The sequence below is a fragment of the Rhinoraja longicauda genome, chromosome 10 (genome assembly GCF_053455715.1).
Source record: "Rhinoraja longicauda isolate Sanriku21f chromosome 10, sRhiLon1.1, whole genome shotgun sequence".
Lineage (NCBI taxonomy): Eukaryota > Metazoa > Chordata > Chondrichthyes > Rajiformes > Arhynchobatidae > Rhinoraja > Rhinoraja longicauda.
In genome coordinates, this window is record NC_135962.1 from 4,407,589 (window position 1) to 4,430,393 (window position 22,805).

A 22,805-nucleotide genomic window follows, 5' to 3' on the forward strand; every position below is an offset into this window, starting at 1 on the left:
AGACAGAGAGAGAAGCAGTGTTTGAGTTATATTTTGTAAGAAGGCAGCAAGCTACAGTTTTGATTTAACTACCTGTTTTGGTTTTGTGTACCTGTCTGCAAACAATTAAGTTTACCTGCTTTTGGAAAAGACTAAATATATGGAATTTAAGTTTGAAAACAAGAACTTTTCTGTCTTCATTTCCGGCACCCACACCTCCCAACCTTCAAGAGAAAAGCTCCCGACCTCTCAAGACATCACAAAATAATAGAGTAGAGTCAGAATCTTTCTCCCCGATCAGGAAAATCTAGAACTGTAGGACACAGGTTTAAGATGAGAGGGGAAATATTTAAAGGAGATCTGAGGGGCACCTCAGCGGCAGCGACAGCGTCTTCGCCCGTCCCGAATCGCGGGGCTTGGGTCAGCCCGCCGTGGACCTTTCACCGTCCGGCGCGGCGCTTCAATGTCGGGAGCCCCGACCGCCCCGATGTGGCAACTCCAACAGCCTGACCGCGGGAGAAGACGTCAGGGGAAGAGAAAAATACATTCTGGCCTTCCATCACAGTGAGGAGGTGACTGGAGGAGACTCACTGTGATGAATGTTTCTTTTGTTTGGTGTTGGTTTATGATTGTATGTGTTATTGCATATTTTTATTGCTTAATTTTATTGGTCTTATTGTTGAACTGCGGGTAATTTTTCATTTCACTGCACATTTATGTGTATGTGACAAATAAATTGACTATTGACTAAGTGAAAGTGGTGAATTTGTGGAACGAGCTGCCAGAAGTAGTAGAGGCAGACATATACAATGATTAAAAGGCACTTGGACAGGTACTTAGGTATGAAAGTGGTATAAGAAAATAACTGCAGATGCTGGTACAAATCGAAGGTATTTATTCACAAAATGCTGGAGTACCTCAGCAGGTCAGGCAGCATCTCAGGAGAGAAGGAATGGGTGACGTTTCAGGTCGAGACCCTTCTTCAGACTGAAGAAGGGTCTCGACCCGAAACGTCACCCATTCCTTTTCTCCCAAGATGCTGCCTGACCTGCTGAGTTACTCCAGCATTTTGCGAATAAATACCTATGAAAGTGGTATGATCTTAATGCACAAAATGATATGAGCTGGGCTCTAAAATTCTGGCTGTAACTCGATGGTTTAGCCCACCCCAGCCGACACCCCAGCTAAATTAGCAGCAATGTATCATTCATGACAATGCATATCACCACAGATCTCCTTCTCTGCACTTCACCAGCCTCCTTAGTAACCGGTGTCACATGTAATGCCACTATTCAACAATGCATGAGTGGGGTTGACACACAACGTTATGGGCAGCTAGGTGGCGCAGCGGTAGAGTCGCTGGCTTACTGCGCCAATGGCCCGGGTGCGATCCTGACTACGAGTTCTCCCCGTGACTGTGTAGGTTTTCTCCGAGATCTTCGGTTTCCTCCCACACTCCAGAGCCAGCACAACCTTCCTCAGATATGGTGCCCAAAATTGCTCACAGTACTCCAAATGCGGCCTGACCAGCGCCTCATCGAGCCTCATAACTATATGGCTATGGACGTTGTCTAAACACCACCAATGCTTTATGCTTTATTCTTAATTGTTAACTGTATGTTTGTGTTGTCATTTGTGAGCGGAGCACCAAGACACATTCCTTGTATATGCACAGACTTGGCCAATAAACTAATTCATTCATTCATTCATTCATCTGCGCAAAGCATCTCTCAACAAGTTAGAACATTCGTTATTCCTCGCAGTATGTTTAGAAAAAAGGACATTTGGCCTGTGACATTATGTTTTCAAATCAACGACATACCTTCAGGTCTATGGTAGTGTTCGTACTGTGGTTAAGTTCAATTTTCCCAATGTCAAAAGCGACTGATGAAAGAAGTTTTGTCTTCTGGACGTTTTCAGTGTAGATGGAGAGCTCCAACACATTCTAAACGGGAGGGGAATAAAAAAAAACATCTCACCAACAGAACCCCAAATTAACCCGTTTAGTTGAGTTTATTGTCACGTGTACCGAGGTACAGTGAAAAGCTTTTGTCGCGTGCTAACCAGTCGGCGGAAAGACAATACTTGATTTCAATCGAGCCGTTTACAGGGTATAGATACATGATAAGGGAATAACCTTTAGCACAAGGTAAAGCCAGTAAAGTCTGATCAAGGATAGTCCGAGGGTCACCAATGAGGTAGATAGTAGTTCAGCACTGCTCTCTGGTTGTGGTAGGATGGTTCAGTTGCCTGATAACAGCTGGGTAGAAACTGTCCCTGATTCTGGAGGTGTGCGTTTTCACACTTCTGTACCTTTTGCCATTGCAAAATACCAGGTGGGTAAATAACTTATTGGTTGCTGTTTCCCCATTGATCGGTGCCCAGGCAATGTATTTAAATACTGACATAGAAAATGACAGAAAATGGCAGCATTCGTGGAAAGAGAACCAACTAAGGTTTCTTGACTGAGAGGGCAGTGGGAAGATGGCCAGTATCAAGAGGTGGCTATCTTTCCTAATGTAGGCACAAGGCACTGCAGATGCAGGTTTACCTAGGAAAGACAAAGTCTGAAGAAAGATCCCAACCCAAAACGTTACCTATCCAGACACAAAATGCTGGAGTAACTCAGCGGGACAGGCAGCATCTCTGGATCGAAGGAATGGGTGACGTTTCAGGTCGAGACCCTTCTTCCTCTCAGTATTCACGACCCGAAAGGTCATCCATTCCTTCTATCAAGGGATGCAGCCTGACCCGCTGAGTTTCTCCAACATTTTGTGTCTTTTCTTGGCTAACATTCCTTCTACATTCTCTGTCCTGAGCACTCTTGACCCAAAACATCGGCCATCCCTCTATCTTCATGATGTTGCTCCTTCAGCAGTTTGTTTTTTTGGTTCCCGATTCCAGCATTTGTAGTCTCCTGTGTTTCTACATCAAAACTCAGTATGAGAGAGGCAAGTAGTTTTTCAGTGTGGGGACAAAATGTGTTGAACGAGTCTGCGATAATTCAAAATGGCTTAACGAGGACAGTGATCAGCATGTTAAACATCAAGGAGCTCTCAGTCGCGAGTTGAGACTGAGGTCGGGAAGCTCCAAAAGCCGTACGACATTCGATAGCCCTGACCGGGGGTAGATCGCCCGGCACGGGGGAGCTGAGATTCCCCCCCCGATGCAGGAGCTTCATTGCCCGAAGTGGAAGGCCTGCCGCCGGCTACGGGAGTAAGATCGTCCCGTCAACGGAGGGCTCCAGGCCCCCGACCGCTGGAGAACAAAGAAGGGAGAGATTGAACTTTCTTTCGCCTTCCATCACAGTGAGGAATGTGGAGGAGTCACTGTGGTGGATGTTCATGTTAAAATGTATTGTGTGTGTCCTGTTGCTTTTTATTGGTATGACTGTATGGCAAAACAAATTCCTCGTACGTTGCAAGACATACTTGGCTAATAAAGTATGATTATGATTATGATTAAGTTTCGAGGTTTGCGTAGTGAACAGTTAATGGTTCAATGGCAATTCACTCCCAATAGGCAAGACTCGTGCGTGCAGTTTAAAGAAATAAAAACAGAATATGCTTGGAATTCTAATTAGGTCTTGAGCATCTGTGGAAGGAGGAGTTATGATTCGGATGAAGGAACCATCACCTCACCAAAGGAAAGGTATGAAGGAACTGCAGATGCTGGTTTACACTGAAGACAGACACAAAATGCTGGAGTAACTCAGCGGGACAGGCAGCATCTCTGGAGAGAAGGAATGGGTGACGTTTCGGGTGGAGACCCTTCTTCAGACTGAAGTTACTCAAGCATTTTGTGTCTATCTTCAGGGTTTAGTATTGGCTGATGTCAATTTGGAAATGATTTTTGCTTGGGCACTGTACACCGGTAGCAACGGTATGAATATTGATTTCTCAAACTTCAAGTAACCCTTGCTTTCCATCTCTCTCCATCCCTCCCCCTTCCCAGTTCTCCGACCAGTCTGACTGCCCCCGATTAAATGAAAGCTCTGTATGCTTTGTCGTAACCTTCTCCTAGCTAACAATGATCTATTCTACATTTTCCTTGAGCTTTATCCCCTTTGATGTCTTGTTTTCACACCTTACCCTTCCTCGTCTCTGTGTCTCCCTCTCCCCTGACTCTCAGTCTGAAGATGGGTCTCGACCCGAAGCGTCACCCATCCCTTCTCTCCAGAGATGCTGCCTGTCCCGCTGAGTTACTCCAGCATTTTGTGTCTATCTTCGGTGTAAACCGGTGCAGTTCTTTCCAACATATTAACTGACTGAATTGGGAGGATCGGTGTTGCGAACCTGTCAGCATTATTCCGCTTGGGCTGCAGTTGTTAGCAGACAGCCTGAGCCAGCTTACCTTTATAATGTTCTGGATCTTGTAATTGAAGGTTTCGTTCCACTGCAGGTGGTTGATGCTTTTTGTCCTGTAGTCGGCCACAGACGCAGTGGGGAGATGCAAGGAGACGTAACAGTCATTTGCCATCACTGTGGAGAGTCACAGGGGGGTGATACAATCTAAAATGAGTGTCAAAGTCACCTCAAGGATCACACAGCATGGCAGAGCAAGGCGGGCAATTTTTACCTCTGCCTGCCCCGCATGCAAACAACGACAAGCTCAGAACGGTTAACACACCATCAAGCCGCATTCTGAGGTGCTGAAGACAGACTTTTGCCTGAAGCTCAAAAGATCCCACAATGTTGCAGAAACACAGAACCGCAGATGCTGATTTACAAAAAGAAATTTACAAAGTGCTGGATGACTCGGTGGATCAGGCAGCATCTCCGGAGAACATGGATGCGTGAGGTTTCAGTGTGTGTGTGTGTGTGTGTGTGTGTGTGTGTGTGTGTGTGTGTGTGTGAGAGAGAGATCTGGAAGAGAGGAGGGGCAGGACAAAACCTAGCAAGTTATAGGTGAAAGGGGGTGGGGGGGGGGGGGGTTGTTAGACAAAGGCCAGAGATGACGAGACAAGACGCTGTGAGACAAAAGGATTGAAGAGTTGCGAATTGTGAAGCTGGAGGATGATAACATCGATGGAAGGGGGGGGGGGAGGTGAAATAGGTGAGAGTTCAGGTGGGGCACAGGGGAGAGAGGGAAGGAATTTAAAAAGGAGGGGGTAGTTTTGGAAGTGACCTATAATTGGAGCTGTCGCTGCAACCTGCCTGTTTGTTCCAATTGCATTTTTCAATTCTTAGACAGGCAATGGTTTCACTTCATCACTGACTACATGTCATTGCATCAAAGAGTCTTGGAAACCATTTGACCATCTTGTGGGGAAAAAAACAAAACCCAAAGAAAAAAGGGAGTCAAATTACATTGCCCTTGGCACTTTTGCAGTTTGTTAATTCTGTGCATGAAGACACCTCTGGGCGCGAGGAAGTACCAATTGAACATGAAGTCTGTTAGACAATAGACAATAGGTGCAGGAGTAGGCCATTCGGCCCTTCGAGCCAGCACCACCATTCAATGTGATCATGGCTGGTCATTCTCAATCAGTACCCCGTTCCTGCCTCTCCCCATACCCCCTGACTCCACTATCCTTAAGAGCTCTATCTAGCTCTCTCTTGAACGCATTTAGAGAATTGGCCTCCACTGCCTTCTGAGGCAGAGAATTCCACAGATTCACAACTCTCTGACTGAAAAAGTTTTTCCTTGTCTCTGTTCTAAATGGCCTACCCCTTATTCTTAAACTGTGGCCCCTGGCTCTGTTCTCAGGAGATGGCCGAATCTGAGACTGCTCTCCCCATGATGGTGGTAAAGAACCTTTCCCGAACTCCCGAGGTTTCGTGCTTGGTTAGATTTCCCACGATGTAACACGTGGCCGCCAACAATGAGCTGAGGGTTATATAAGAAAATAACTGCATATGCTGGTATGAATCGAAGGTATTTATTCACAAAATGCTGGAGTAACTCAGCAGGTCAGGCAGCATCTCAGGAGAGAAGGAATGGGTGACGTTTCGGATCGAGACCCTTCTTCGAGCTGAGGGTTGATGTTTGGCTGCTTCATCAGAGAATCTTGTCACAGCAAAGACTGCTCTGGGAACTGGAACATTACCCTGAAGCATTTCTCACCTATCAATGGGCAGTGCCACAGAATCATACAGCACGGAAACAGTCCCTTCGGCCCAGCTTGCCCATGCCGACTAGTCCCCCTTGTTTGGACCGTATCCCTCCAAACCTTCCCTATCCATATACCTGCCCACATGTCTTTCAATTGTTGGTAAAGTTTCTGTCTCAACTACCTCCTCCATATACCCACCACTCTCTACGTGAAAAGGTTGCCCCTCAGATTCCTATTAAATCTTTCCCTTCTCATCTTAGACCTAGATTCTAACAAGTCTTGATTCCCCTACTCTGGGTAAAAGACTCCTACATCTACCCTATCTATCCCCCTCATGAGTTTATACACCTCTGTAAGATCACTTCTCAGCCTCCTGCGCTCCGAGGTATACGGTCCTAGCCTGCCCTCCCTCTCCCTGTACCTCAGGCTTTCAAGTCCTGGCAACATCCTTGTAAATCTTCTCTGAACACGTAAGATAGACACAAAAAGCTGGAGGAACTCAGCGGGACAGGCAGCATCTCTGGAGAGAAGGAATGGGTGACGTTTCAGGTCGAGACCCTTCTTCAGACTGATTAGGGATAAGGGAAATGAGAGATATAGACGGTGATGTGGAGAGGTAAAGAACAATGAATGAAAGATATGTAAAAAAGTAACGATGATAAAGGAAACAGGCCATTGTTAGCTGCTAAAAATGTGAAGCTGGTGCAACTTGGGTGGGGGAGGGATAGAGAGCAGAATTCTTCCTTGGCGATCCGGAGCTTGTAGGGGGGAAACGTACGTGCACGTGCGTGGAGCGGCGGTCCTGTGGTGAGGATGTGATGCACCACCCCGTTCTTGGGGCTGGCCGATTGAAAATGGGGGGTCAGTATGTCGGGGAATTCCGACAATATCCGTGCGAAGATATTGTCCACGGACGACACCGGGTGGCGGCGTGGCGCAGTGCATGCGGAGGGGCGTAAGGAGATGGACTCCATTGTTGCAGCGTCAACGAGGCACTATCCCCTCACATCCACTATCAGGGATTGGGCCCGGAGGAAATCGGCACCCAACAACGGCTGGGAGATGCCGGCAATTATAAATGTCCAGGAGAAATGACAGGGCCCGAACATCAACGTGACCGAGCGAACCTCATGCGTCCGGATGGAGCTGCCATTCACAGCGGTGAGGGAGGGCCCCCGCACGATGGTGGCAAAACGCTTACCTCCACCAAGGTTGCCAGGACCTGAGATTCTCAACGAGGAACCGGCGTCCCGAATGCCGGTCCCAAGCGTAGAGGCGGTGTATCAGGCCGGCCGCCCCGGAGTTTCCCGGGTACGAGCAGGGAGGGCGGCACTGGCGGGCTGCGGAACCCCAGCGGTGATGGAAAAAACGCCAGCACCCCCTACCGTCGACGCTGCCGACAGCCGATCGACCGAGGCGCCGCCCTGCCGCACCGTCCAGGGCGCTGTTGGCTCTCGAACCAGCGCGGCCGTCTCCTGCCGACTGGACAGCCACAGCTCGTGAGGCAGAGAATTCCACAGATTCACAACTCTCTGACTGAAAAAGTTTTTCCTCATCTCAGTTCTAAATGGCCGACCCCTTATTCTTAAACTGTGGCCCCTTGTTCTGGACTCCCCCAACATTGGGAACATGTTTCCTGCCTCTAACGTGTCCAACCCCTTAATAATCTTATACGTTTCGATAAGATCCCCTCTCATCCTTCTAAATTCCAGTGTATACAAGATGCTGTCTGGCCCGCTGAGTTACTCCAGCTTTTTGTGTCTGCGATACAGTACGATAGAACTTTATTTATCCCAGGAGGGAAATTTGTCTGTCAACAGTCATAAAACACAACAAGATACATGAAACTTGAAATTAAAGTGAGGAATGGAAAGTCCACGAAGGGGATGTGCAAAGATTGGGGAGGGGGGGGGGGTTGGATGGGAGTCATTCTACCCCTCGACAGAAGGGGGAGTAGGTGTGCAGTATGATAGCCACAGGAAAAAAAGATCACCTGTGGCGATCTGTGCTGCACCTTGGTGGAACCAGTCTGTTGCTGAAGGCGCTCCTCAGGTTGACCAGTGTGTCATGGAGTCTATCTTCAGTTTGTAAGCTAATTGGCTTCTGTAAGATTTCTCCTGATTTCGTTTTGTTTAGTTTAGAGATTCAGTGCAGAAACAGGCCCTTCGGCCCACCGGGTCCGCGCCGACCAACAATCCCCGCACATTAACACCATCCTACACCCACTAGGGATAATTTTTACATTTACCAAGCCAATTAATCTACAAACCTGTACGTCTTTGGAGTGTGGGATGAAACCGAAGATCTCGGAGAAAACCCACGCAGGTCACGGGGAGAACGTACAAACCCCGTACAGACGGCGCCCGTCGTCAGGATCGAACCCGGGTCTCCGGCGCTGCATTTGGTGTAAGGCAGCAACTCTACCGCTGCGCCACCGTGCCGTCACCTGCCGTGCCGTCACCTGCCGTGCCGTCACCTGCCGTGCCGTCACCTGCCGTGCCGTCACCTGCCGTGCCGTCACCTGCCGTGCCGTCACCTGCCGTGCCGTTCACAGGTGATAGGAGCAGAATTAGGCCATTCAGCCCATCAAGTCCACCCCGCCATTCAATCATGGCTGATCTATCTCTCCCACCTAACCCCAATGTTACAAGAGTCTGGTGGGTGCCAGCAGGGGTACAGGAATCGCTGGGCTGGAGGGCTGGTTAGTTGGGAGTGCAGAGGTCTTCAGCATTTCAACCCACAGCATTCAAAGTACTGGGCCGCTTGAATGTCACATGTCCGGACAATGACATTCACAACAATAGCCTTGGAAGCAAATGCAGTTTAAATATGCAACCCCCCATTCTCACTGTTAAATTCTCTAAATGTATTCCCATTCCTTTTTTTCCCAACGATATCACAACTGGCCTGTCATTGTTTTAACCCGGCTCTCCGGCGCTCCATTTGGTGCAAGGCAGCAACTCTACCGCTGCGCCACCATGACTGCCCGGGGGGCTTGTAGGGGGGTGGTTGCGAAAGAGGGATAACATAGAACTAGTGTGACTGGGTGATCGATGGTCAGCATGGACTCGGTGGGGCAAAAGGACCCGTTCACATAATTGCAATGAATCAATCACAACAGGTTTATATCAATCCAGTTCCAGTCAAGATGGCTGCTGACAATCATCAGGTATCGACATACCCGCACATGCCCGCATTGTACAAAACAAAAAGCAAGGATTTAAAATACAGCTTGTAATTAAAATCCAGCATGTAACAGCTAAAATAATCCGTTCTCATTAGAACCACAAAGAGTTAAACAGGAATGTGACTACTTACAGAAATCTTCTGCGACAATATTCCTTCCCTGTAGAACTTTCACCATTAAGTTGTAGTAGGGTTGGTGCTCCTGAAATGGGAAGCCAAGTTTTGCTCTTAAATATATGACACTAAAGTGCAGTCTAATCAAAGGAGAAAGTGCGAATGAACATTAATCCTAGAAGGTTTCCTTAAACAGTACGTGGTCAGTCCAACTCGAGGAAGGACCATACTGGACCTGGTATTGGGAAACGAGCCTGGCCACATGACTGTGGATAAAGAATGTGGAGATGGTGATCACAACTCCATAGGTTTTAAGATTGTTTTGGATAGTAACCGGTCTGGATGTTGGGGGAAGGTACTTAATCGGGGTAAGGCACATTACAATGTCATTAAGCAGGAGCTAATGGTAGATTGGGATCAGTTGTTATTGGGCAAGTCCACAGGGGACATGCTGGGAGTTGTTTAAAGTCCAGATGATCAAAATACAGGATCAGCATGTTCCGGTAAGGAGGAGGGATAAGGAAGGCAAGGTCAGGGAACTGTGAATGATTAAGGAAGTTGTAAACTTGGTCCGGATGAAAAAGGAAGCGTATGTCAGGTTTAAGAAGGTGGCATTAGACGGGGCTAAAAGGGATATAAACCAAGTCGGAAAAAACTTAAGTAGGTGATTAGAAGGAGCAAAAGGGGCCATGAAATGTCAATGGCCAGTCAGATGAAGGACAATTGTACAGCTTTTTATAGGCACACTAAAAATAAGAGGGTGACCAGGGAGAAGGTAGGAGCACTCAAAGATTAAGGATTTTCTACTTGGAGTCAGAGCATGTAGGTGAGGTACGAAACGAGTACTTTGCATCAGTATTCACCGAGGGGAAGGACTTTGAGAACAGTGAGATCAGTGTGGGGAATACAAATATGTCGGGGCAGTTTGAGATGGAGCAGGAGGTGGTGCTGAGGCACTTGAAGAACATTAAGGTGGATAAGTCCCCAGGGCCTGATGGGATCCATCCCAGGTTATTGAGGGAGGCAAGAGAGAGGATTGCGGGGGCCTGATGAGGATCTTTGTTTCTTCTCCAGTCACAGGCGAAGTCCCAGAGGACAGGAGAGTGGCCAATGTTGTTCCTTTGTTTAAGAAAGGAAGTAGAGAGAATCTAAGGAACTGCAGACACTCCCCAATTTATGCAAGGATCACATCCCGCGGACCCTTATGCAAGTCAGATACGATGCAAGTCGGAAACAGAACTGCTTCTGCACATGCGTACATTTACTGTTCGTACTGTGTAGTACCAGTGGGAAACCACCTGGGAGCTCCGAGACAGGGCCCACCCGGGAGCTCCGACACAGGGGCCACCTGGGAGCTCCGACACAGGGCCCACCAACACCATCATCCCACCAACACCATCATCAAGTTCGCGGATGACACGACTGTGGTTGGACTCATCTCAGGAGGAGATGAGACAGCCTACAGGGATGAAATCCAAAGGCTGGCAGCATGGTGTTCAGTGAACAATCTTGTCCTGAACTCCTCCAAAACAAAGGAACTTATAATAGACTTCAGGAAAACCAGTGCAAAACACGACCCACTCTACATCAATGGGGTCTGTGTGGAAAGGGTACCCGCTTTCAGGTTCCTGGGTACGCACATCGCAGAGGATCTTACCTGGTCTACCAACACCATCACCACAGTGAAGAAGGCACAGCAGAGACTCCACTTCCTGAGGATCCTCAGGAAGACCAACCTGCAGGAGAAGCTCATGATGTCCTTCTATCGCTGCTCCATCAAGAGTGTGCTGGCATACTGTATAACCACATGGTATGCCAGCTGCTCAGAAAAGGACAGGAAGGCCCTTCAGAGGGTCATCACGACGGCCCAGAAGATCATCGGCTGCTCACTGCCCTCCCTGGAGCACCTGTTCAGCCTACGCTGCCTCAGTAGAGCAGGCAAAATAATAAAAGATCCATCCCACCCCGGCCACCGTCTGTTTGTTCATCTGCCCTCTGGTCGACGTTTCAGGTCGATCAAATCCCGAACAAACAGACTTAAGAACAGTTTTTACCCCAGGGCCATACGAGAACTGAACACTACTTTCTGCACTTGGCAACTCTGTTAAAACTTTTGTACTTAATATAATTGTATTTATTTGTTTTTGCATTTATTGCATATATGTTTTTACGCACCGTCAGGATTGGCTATTTTTTAATTTCGTTGTACTCGTTGCAATGACAATAAATGAGTATTATTATTATATTATTACCTGGAAGCTCCGTCACAGGGCCCACCTGGGAGCTCCGACACAGGGCCCACCTGGGAGCTCCAAGACAGGGCCCACCTGGGAGCTCCAACACTGGGCCCACCTGGGAGCACCAAGACAGGGCCCACCTGGGAGCACCGACACAGGGCCCACCTGGGAGCTCCGAGACAGGGCCCACCTGGGAGCACCGACACAGGGCCCACCTGGGAGCTCCAAGACAGGGCCCACCTGGGAGCTCCAAAACAGGGCCCACCTGGGAGCTCCAACACAGGGCCCACCTGGGGGCATCCACGGGAACAGCTGACTCTCTTGCGGAAACGGCCACAATGGACGGCTGGAGTGCACTGCAACTCGGAAATAAAAGCAGCGAGCTTGAAGTATTGCTTACGTAAGTGTGAGTCTACACCTGTTATGCAGGTCGGGGAATGCCTGTATAGGCTGGTGAACCTCACACATGTGGTAGGGAACCTATTGGAGAAAATTCTTCGACATAGGATTTACACCCATTGGGAAGAGAATGGGCTAATTAGGGATGGCCAACAAGGCTTTGTACGGCTCTGAAGAAGGGTCTCGACCCCCGAAACGTCACCCATTCCTTCCCTTCAGAGATGCTGCCTGTCCTGCTGAGTTACTCCAGCTTTTTGTGTCTGTCTACGGCATTATACGCAGCAGGTCCAGTCTCAGTAACTTGACCGAGTTTTTTTGAGGAGGTGACAAAGGAGGTGATGAAGGTAGGGCAGTGGATGGTGTTGTCAACTCCAAGAGTACAGCTCAAGAGCCACAAAGTGGGATAATAATGATAATAAAGGAGTTGATAAGACTTGTCAACTCAGGATGGACACAATGGGTTGAACCTCCTGGGTCTATGCACAAACTATGAATTCCCTCGTCTCTCTCCGATGCCGTTCCCAAATAGACAAATCAAGTCTGCAACTCCCCAGCCAGCAGCAGCTGGTCTAGAGTTAAGAGAACTTTGCAAAGTTATACCGAGTGCTGAAGTAACTCAGAGGATCAGGCAGAATCTCTGGAAGACGTGGATAGGCAACGTCAGGACCCTTCTTCAGACCAATTATAGTAGTCAAGAGAGAAAACTGATAAGAGGTGGGGCAGGACAAAGCCTGGTGGCAGCGATAAGGGAGATCCAGGTGAGGGAGATGAGAGATGCTGCCTGACTCCACCACCCTACCTTACTTATAAGAAAATAACTGCAGATGCTGGTACAAATCGATTTATTCACAAAATGCTGGAGTAACTCAGCAGGTCAGGCAGCATCTCGGGAGATGCTTACTTTGTGGACCAGCATCTGCAGTTCGTTGTGTTTGCAAAGTTAGAGTTCAGGTGCTCGTTTATTCCTTTTGTAAACGTGGGAAAGGAATCTATTCCTGGCATTTCTTTGCTTGAATAATTTCTTTACTTCCATCTTATTGTTTTGCTCCTGTTAATCGTCATGACTGCAATCACTTCGTCATTACTTTCATTGTGAAGTCCAGAAAACTGGCCTTTTGTACGTACACTAACAAAGGAATTATTCAATATGTTCAGCCTGTTCCTTATTTTTACATGCGTGGAAGGAACTGCAGATGCTGGTTTACACCGAAGATAGACACAAAAAGCTGGAGTAAGCTGTCCTGCTGAGTTAGTCCAGCTTTTTGTGTCTTTATTTTTACATTATCTATTATTATTCTAAGAGGCTCTATAATGGTCCTCACCAACATCGTTCTCTTTGCATTCGTTTTTTTAAAGTGCTGATTTGGACATCCCTGATAAGTATATTTCCTATTTTTGTACCTTTTTCTTCCCTCTGGTAATCCTATGTCAAGATTCAAGATTCAGTTTATTGTCACATGCACCAATCAAGGTGGAGTGAAATTTGAGTTCCCATACAGCCATACTAAGTGAAAAGCAACAAGACACACAGCCACATATAATGAAATGTAACATGAACATCCACCACAGTGGATTCCACATTCCTCACTGTGATGGAAGGTAACAAAGTTCAACCATCTTCCTCGTTGTTCACCCGCGGTCGGGGCTGTTGAACCGTCCGCAGTCGCTGCTGCCGACTGTCCGAGGCCCTCGCGTCAGGATGATCGAAACTCCCGCGTCGGGACGGTTGAAACTCTCTCTGCGGCATGGAGCTCCCGAGTCGGCCTCTTCTTACCAGAGACCACGGGCTTCACGGTGTTAGAGTCCACAGGCCCCGCGGTTGGAGCTCTCCACAGACGATCCCCGGCAAAGGATCGCAGCTCCCCGATGTTAAAGTCCGCGCCGCACCCGCGGCATGAAGCGCCGGGCCGGTCTCCAGGAAAGGCCGCCAACTCCTCGATGTTAGGCCGCAGTGGGGACGGAGATACGATACGGAGACAAATCGCATCTCCGTCGAGGTAAGAGATTGAAAAAAGTTTCCCCCAATTCCCCCCCCACACATAAAACAAACCAAGGAACACTAAAACATACTTTAACACATACTTAAAATAATAAAAACAGTAGAAAGGACTGTTGGCGAGACAGCCAGTGCTGGTGGCGCCACCTGGTGATACTTGTTTTGTTTTTCTACGTTTTTAGTTAGTTGTTTAGTTAGTTAGTTAGTCAATTACAATCTGATTTGTCTTTGAAGGTAGACACAAAATGCTGGAGTAACTCAGCGGGTCAGGCAGCAACTCGAGAGAGAAGGAATGGGTGACGTTTCGGGTCGAGACCCTTCTTCAGAGTCCGAAGAAGGGTCTCGACCCGAAACGTCACCCATTCCTTCTCTCCCGCGATGCTGCCTGACCCGCTGAGTTACTCCAGCATTTTGCGTCTACCTTCGATTTAAACCAGCATCTGCAGTTTTTTTATTCCTACACATCTGATTTGTCTTGCTGACTTTGAGGGAGAGGTTGTCATCTTGGCACCAGGTTACGAGGCTCTCAATCTCCTCCCTGTACTCCAACTCGTCATCAATGGACATCCGGCCCACTATGGTGGTGTCGTCCACGAACTTGTAAATTGAGTTGGACTGGTATTTGCCTACACAGTTGTGAGTGTACAAGGAGTAACGAAGGGGGCTGAGAACGCAGGACACCAATAGTGAGGATTATCGTAGATGATTTGTCACCGATCCTCACAGGATTGGGGTCTGTTGGTCAGGAAGGCGAGGATCCATTTGCAGAGGGGAGTGCTGACTCCAAGTTCCACGAGTTTGGAGATGAGCTTGGATGGGATAGTGGTATTGAAAGCAGAGCTGTATGAGAAGGAGTCTGATATAGGTGTCCTCCTTATCCAAGTGTTCCAGGAATGAGCGTAGGGCCTGGGGAGATGGCATCAGTTGTGGCAGTAGGTGAACTATAGTGGATCAAGGTTGCTTGGTAGGCTGGATTAATCGTGTGCCATAACCAGCCTCTTGAAGCACTTCATGATAGTGAATGTCCCGGTGGATAGTCGTTAAGGCATGAGATTTTGCTTTTCTTTGTCAACGGGATAATTGTGGGTTTCTGGAAGCAGGTGGGTACCTCAGAACGGAGTTGGGAGACATTAAAGATGTCCGTGAATGGGCCCACTTGTTGGTCCGCGCAGTATGCAGCCAGGATGACAAATCAGATTGTAATTGACTTCAGGAAGCCAAGCCCAGCCCAGTATACATTGATGGTGCCGAAGGAGAGATGGTCGAAAGCTTTAAGTTCTTAGGAATAAATATCATCAGCAATTTATCCTGGATCGAACCTATGACCAATTAAGCACACCAATGCCACTGCTTTCTTGAAAAGCTACGAAGTTCAGCGTGCCCTCAACAACCTGCAACTTCTACAGATGCGCCACTGATCGCATTTTATCAGGATGCATCGCATGGTTTGGGAGCAGCTCCATCCAATACTGCAAGGAATTGCAGAGTTGTGAACATAGCCTCGACCATCACGCATCCCTTCCATTGACTTCATGCTGCCTTGGCCACCAGCACAGTCACTCTGGCCACCCCTTTCCAATCAGGCAAGCGTTACAGAAGTTCGAAAAAGCATACCTCCAGATTCAGGGACAGCTTCTCCCCACTGTTATCAGGAAACCGAAACGTCCTCTTGCCAACTAGTCTGTGGTCCTCACCTCCCATCTACCTCTTTAGAGATCTTTAAACTATCTTTAGACAATAGACAATAGGTGCAGGAGGCCATTCGGCCCTTCGAGCCAGCACTGCCATTCAATGTGATCATGGCTGATCATTCTCAATCAGTACCCTGTTCCTGCCTTCTGAAGAAGGGTCTCGACCCGAAACGTCACCCATTCCTTCTCTCCCGAGATGCTGCCTGACCTGCTGAGTTACTCCAGCATTTTGTGAATAAATCGATTTGTACCAGCATCTGCAGTTATTTTCTTATTCTCCCCATACCCCCTGACTCCGCTATCCTTAGGAATCGGACTTTAATCGGACTTTATTTTATCTCGCAGTAAATTTTGTACCCTTTATTTGTATACAGTGGACAGCTTGAATGTAATCATGTAAAAATCATTTATTTGACTGGACAGTAGGCGACAAAAAGCTTTTCGCTGTACCTCAGTACACGTGACAATAATAAACTAAACAAATCCGTATTATAGCATTCAAGAATCATTTGGGCGCCCGAGATCTTGCCTTTGATAAGCCTTCATTTCCCGCTGATTTTCTGAATTGTCATCCATTGCCAGGTTTCCTCAGCTCACAATGGATTATCACAAGTGGCATTAAGCAATTCGTGTGGTGCGCTGCCAAAGTCATAGCAAGGTACTTCCAGTTCCGAGTGGGGACATCAATAGATTGCATGACCTGGGTTCAACTTACCATGGACTTTGAGATCTTTCATAACGCACAAGTTGAAAGTCACTGGAACGACATGGATTAATTGTAAACCAAATATGATTTAACTTGCATGAAACATGAACACAGCGATCACAACAAGACTTCATTCCTTGTCCTGCATTTTGCATCAACGTTTCCATGTGTATAACGATATATACAATTTTTGTCAAGCTACGCTCAATTAACACTAAATATAATCTGAGTAGAAGTTTAAAGGGACAATACCTTCAGATGTAGGTGGGGGCCTGTTTCGGGCCTATCTTCTGATTTGTAAAAAATGCTGACCACAGTCGGGAGAAGCCGTGCTGACATTCTCATGAACATGGTCAAATGTAGATGGGTTTCTCAGGCTTGCTCCACTTATTCCGAGTCTCTATCCACAATCCGCTTAACCTTCCTCTCGACAGGCCGACCGCATCACAGATGTTCATGCCCACCTTTGGATTCGAAGCGGAAGAGCTAAATTGCTGAACAAATTTAACACAGTTGAAAGACACAGGAGAATGCTCACAAAGGGGCAAACATTTGATTTTGCCTTTCGTACATCACGGTGCTCAGTGCAAATCAAATAACTATATGTTTAGTTTAGAGGCCCACCGAGTCCATGTCACGGCGGCACGGTGGCGCAGCGGTAGAGTTGCTGCCTTACAGCGAATGCAGCGCCTGAGACCCGGGTTCCATCCTGACTAAAGGCGCTATCTGTACGGAGTTTGTACGTTCTCTCCGTGACCTGCGTGGGTTTTCTCCGAGATCTTCAGTTTCCTCCCACACTCCAGGTTTGTAGGTTAATTGGCTTGGTAAATGTAAACAAATTGTCCCTCGTGGGTATAGGATGGTGTTAGTGTGCGGGGATCGCTGGTCGGCGCGGACCCGGTGGGCCGAAGGGCCTGTTTCCGCACTGTATCTCTAAACTAAACTAAACTAAACCAACAATCACTCCATGCACTAATTCTATGTTATCCCAGTTTCGCATCCTACACCCATACATTAGTTCTATCCTACACAATAGGGATAATTTACAGACACCAATTAACCTATAAACCTGCATATCTTTGGACCCTGCGGGAGCGTGCGGACTTTAACATCGTGGAGCTCGCGGCCCCTGGTTAGAGACCGATTTCGGGAGCTCCAAGCCGCAGGAGCTTCGACTGCCCCGACGCCCAGTCCGCCTAGGCCGACGCACTCTCCCGGTTGCTGAACACTTTAACCCCCCCTCCCATTCCCACTGACCTCTCTCTCCTGGGCCTCCTCCATTGTCAGAGTGAGGCCCAGAGTAAATTGGAGGAACAGCACCTCATATTTTGCTTGGGCAGCTTACACCCCAGCGGTATGAACATTGACTTCTCTAACTTCAAGTAACCCTTGCTTTCCCTCTCTCTCCGTCCCTCCCCCACACGAGTCTGGTACTGGTTTTACTGACGTTATGTTGAGTTCTGCTGTCTGTATAACTTGCTATCATCTATTCCACCACCAACAATTGACCATTGTGGGCTCTACATTTCTTGATTATCATCGCTTTTTGCATATATTTCATTCAATTCTCAGCACCATCTATATCTCTCTTTCCCCTTTCCCCTACCTCTAAGTCTGAAGATTGTCTCGACACGAAACGTCATCGAGTCATAAGTGATATAGCGGGCAAACAAGCCCGTCGGCCCAACTTGCCCATGCCGGCCAACATGTCCCACCTACACTAAACCCACCTGCCTGCATTTGGTCCATATCCCCCCAAACCTGTCCTATCCATGTACCTGCCTTATTGTTTCTTAAACATTGAGATAGTCCCTGTCTCAACTACCTCCTCTGGCAGCTTGTTCCATACACCCATCACCCTTTGTGTGAAAAAGTTACCCCTCAGAGTCCTATTAAATCTTTTCCCTTTCACCATAAACCTATGTCCTCTGGTCCTCGATTCACCTACTCTGGGCAAGAGACTCTGTGCAACTACCCGATCTGTTCCTATCATGATGTTATACACCTCTGTAAGATCTCCCCTCATCCTCCTGCACTCCATGGAATAGAGTCCCAGCCTACTCAACCTCTCCCTATAGCTCACACCCTCTAGTCCTGGCAACATCCTGGTAAATCTTTTCTGAACCTTTCAAGCTTGACAATATCTTTCCTATAATATGGTGCTCAGAACTGAACACAATATTCTAAAGTGGTTTCACCAATGTCTTATACAACTGCAACATGATCTCCCAACTTCAATACTCAATACTCTAACTGATGAAGGCCAAAGTGCCAAAACCCTTTTTGACCACCTTATCTATCTGCGACTCGACCTTCAAGCACCTGTACTCCTAGATCCCTCTGCTCTACAACACTACCCAGAGGCCTACCAATTACTGTGTAGGTCCTGCCCTTGTTCGACGTCCCACAATGCAACACCTCACACTTCTCTGTATTAAATTCCATCAACCATTCCTCAGCCCACCTAGTCAATCGATCCAGATCCTGCTGCAATCGTTCACAACCATCCTCACTATCTGCAAAACCACTAACCTTTGTATCAACAGCATATTTGCTAATCTTGCCCTATATGTTCTCATCCAAATCATTGATGTAGATGACAAACAGTAACGGGCCCAGCATCAAACCCTGAGGCACACCACTAGTCACAGGCCTCCAGTCTGAGAAGCAACCTTCCACCATCACCCTCTGCTTCCTTCCATGGAGCCAATTTGCTACCCACTCAGCTATCTCTCCTTGGATCCCATGCGATCTAACCTTCCAGAGCAGCCTACCATGCGGAACCTTGTCGAATGCCTTACTGGAGTCCATGTACACAACACCTACAGCTCTGCCCTCATCGACCTTTTTGGTCACTCACATATCAATCAGATTTGTGAGACACGACCTCCCAAGTACAAAACTACGCTGACTATCGCTAATCAGCCCTTGCCCATCCAAATGCCTGTATAACCCATCACTCGGAATACTCTCCAGTAATTTACCAACTACAGATGTTAAGCTCCAGTTAAGCTACAGTTACAGTTCCCAGCATTTTCCCTGCAGCCCTTCTTGAAAAGAGGCACAACATTTGCCACCCTCCAGTCTTCCGGCATTTCATCTCATAAATTTCAACCAGGGCTCCCGCAATGTCCTCGGATATATCTGATCAGTCCCTGGAGATTTATCTACCTTCAAACACGACAATACTTTCATCATATCATATCATATCATATATATACAGCCGGAAACAGGCCCTTCGGCCCACCAAGTCCGTGCCGCCCAGCGATCCCTGCACATTAACACTATCCTACACCCACTAGGGACAATTTTTACATTTACCCAGCCAATTAACCTACATACCTGTACGTCTTTGGAGTGTGGGAGGAAACCGAAGTTCTCGGAGAAAACCCACGCAGGTCACGGGGAGAACGTACAAACTCCTTACAGTGCAGCACCCGTAGTCAGGATCCGGCGCTGCATTCGCTGCATTCGCTGTAAAGCAGCAACTCTACCGCTGCGCCACCGTGCCGCCCCTTCGACGGTAACCCTGACTGCTCTCAAGACACTTCCAGTGACTGCTCCAATTTCCTCTGTCCTACTGTCTTTCTCCTTGGTAAATACAGGAGAAATACTCCTTGAGGACCTTGCCCATCTCCTGTGGCTCCACACAGAGGTGACCGCTTTGATTCCTGAGAGGTCCCACTCTCTCTCTAGTTACCCTTTTCCCCTTTATGTATTTATATAATCTTTTGGGATTGTCCTTAATGTTACTTGCCAGAGCTATCTCCTGGCCCCTTTTTGCCCTTCTGGTTTCCTTTTTTAGTATACTCCTTAGTTCCCGAAACTCTTCCAGGGATACACTTGATCCCAGCTGCCTATACCTGTCCCATGCATCCTTCTTGTTTTTGACTAACCTCTCAATTTCCCTCGTCAGCGAAGCTTCCTTACGTTTGCCTGCTTTGCCCTTCACTCTAACAGGGACGTACACATCCTGAGCTTTCTTCAGTACGCTTTTAAAAACATCCCACTTGGCCGATGTTCCTTTCCCCTCCAGTCAACTTGAGAGAGACCTTCTCTCATACCCTCAACGTTGGCCTTACCCCAGTTGAACATTTTAACACTTTAACACGTGGACCCTCTCCATCAGGCTGCTCATCCACAATCAGTAACCCGTGCCTACCTTCTCCCCATATCCCTTGATTCCGCTAGCCCCTAGAGCTCTATCTTACTCTCTTTTAAATCCATCCAGTGAATTGGCCTCCACTGCCCTCTGTGGCAGAGAATTCCACAAATTCACAACTCTCCGGGTGAAAACGTTCTTTCTCACCTCAGTTTTAAATGGCCTCCCCTTTATTCTTAGACTGTGGCCCCTGGTTCTGGACTCCCCCAACATTGGGAACATTTTTCCTGCTTGTCCAGTCCTTATATAATTTTATACGTTTGTATAAGATCCCCTCTAATCCTTCTAAATTCCAGTGAATCCAAGCCCAGTCTTTCCAACCTTTCCTCATATGTCAGTCCCGCCATCCCGGGGATTAACCTCGTGAACCTACACTGCACTGCCTCAACAGCAAGGATGTCCTTCCTCAAATTGGGAGACCAAAACAGCACACAATAGAGTCACCTACCACTGACTCTGCCTGACATTACCCTTCCTTGATAGGCCGCAGTGCCAGGCTCCCTGCCATAGCCCTGGTACTGCTGCTTAACCTCAATATGTTATTCCCTCCCCCTCCCCCCGAGAGTACCCAAAAAGGTGTACCCATTTTGAAGGGGGATAGTCACATGGGTCACCTGCACTCCATGTTGATTTCCCTTCCTTGTGGTCATCCACCTCCTCTCTTCTAAACCTTTGGCTTGGCAACCTCGCTGTACGTCTTGACCAAGAGCCTCCCATTCCCCCCAGACGATCCTGACACCAACCAGCTGCAGCTCCAGTTCCCTCACGCATTCTTTAAGGAGCTGCACCTGAACACAATTACCGCGAGCAAATTTGGGCCCCGTATCTGAGGAAGGTTGTGCTGGCTCTGGAGAGGGTCCAGAGGAGGTTTACGAGAATGATTCCAGGAATGAGTGGGAATGAGTGGGTTAGCATTTGATGAGCGTTTGACAGCATTGGGCCTGTATTCGCTGGAGTTTAGAAGGTTGAGGGGGGACCTTATTGAAACTTACAGAATAATCTTACAGAAGGATCTTTACAGAATAATGAAAGGCATGGATAGAAAGGCATGGATAGAATAGAAGGATCTTTCCACTGGTGGGAGAGTCTCAGACCAGAGGCCTCAGAATTAAAGGGCACTCTTTTAGAAAGGAGGTGAGGAGGAACCTCTTTAGTCAGAGGGTAGTTAATCTGTGGAACTCATTGCCACAGAGGGCTGTGGAGGCCAAGTCAGTGGCTATTTTTAAGGGTTTTAGTGTCAAGGGTTATGGGGAGAAGGCAGAAAAATGGGATTAGGAGGCAGAGATCAGCCATGATTGAATGGCGGAGTAGACTCGATGGACCGAATGGCCTAATTCGACTCCTATAACTTGTGAACTTGTGAACAATTCCCACAGAATTACAGCAGGATCTTGATCGGCTGGGTAAGTGGGCCGAGGAATGGCTAATTGAGGTAGAGTCATACAGTACGGAATACAAGCTCTTTGACCTAACTTGTCCATGCCAACCAAAACGCCGCATCTACATTAGTCTCTCCTGCTCACATTAGACCAAGATCCCTCTAAACATTCCCTATCCATATACCTGTTCTTTTAAATGTTGTTATAGTATCTGCTTCAACTACCTCCTCTGGCAGCTCGTTCCATATAGCCACCAAACTCCGTGTGAAAAAGTTACCCTTCAACATATGCCTATCATCAGGGACACCGGCAGTATTCCTTTCATGATTTTATACACCTCTATAAAATCAGTCCGCGGTCTCCAATGCTCCAAGGAATAAAGTCCTAGCTTGTCCAAAATGTCCCTAAAGCAGAGCCCAAGGGTTCTGATCTGAAACGTTGCCTGTCCAATTCCCTCCCCAGATGCTGCCTGACCCGCCGAGCTCCTCCAGCACTTTTTGTTGTACTATGTATTTCCAGATCTCATTGTTCCTCATATCATAGAAACATAGAAAATAGGTGCAGGAGGAGGCCATTTGGCCCTTCGAGCCAGCACCGCCATTCGTTATGATCATCTACAATCAATAACCCATGCCTGCCTTCTCCCCATATGCCTCGATTTCACTAGCCCCTAGAGCTCTATCTAACTCTCTTTTAAATTCATCCAGTAAATCGGCCTCCACTGCCTTCTGTGGCAGAGAATTCCACAAATTCACAACTCTCTGGGTGAAAAGGTTTCTCCTCACCTCAGTTTTAAATGGCCTCCCCTTTATTCTTAGGCTGTGGCCCCTGGTTCTGGACTCCCCCAAAATTGGGAACATTTTTCCTGCATCTAGCTTGTCTAGTCCTTTTATAATTTTAT

The 22,805-nt window shown here is 47.7% G+C and overlaps 1 protein-coding gene across 1 annotated transcript in view; it reads right to left on the bottom strand.

Annotated features, from left to right (window-relative positions):
- LOC144597150 (cytosolic phospholipase A2 zeta-like) overlaps positions 1-16,714 on the bottom strand; it is a 75,985-nt gene extending 59,271 nt beyond the window's left edge. The window contains exons 1-5 of the mRNA XM_078406093.1: positions 16,616-16,714; positions 11,418-11,420; positions 9,353-9,422; positions 4,333-4,460; positions 1,802-1,924 (exon numbers count right to left, since the gene is read on the bottom strand). Coding sequence (XP_078262219.1) covers positions 1,802-1,924; positions 4,333-4,460; positions 9,353-9,422; positions 11,418-11,420; positions 16,616-16,714 — 423 coding nt within the window. The remainder of the gene's footprint in view (positions 1-1,801; positions 1,925-4,332; positions 4,461-9,352; positions 9,423-11,417; positions 11,421-16,615) is intronic.
- Between the last annotated feature and the right edge of the window lie 6,091 nt (positions 16,715-22,805).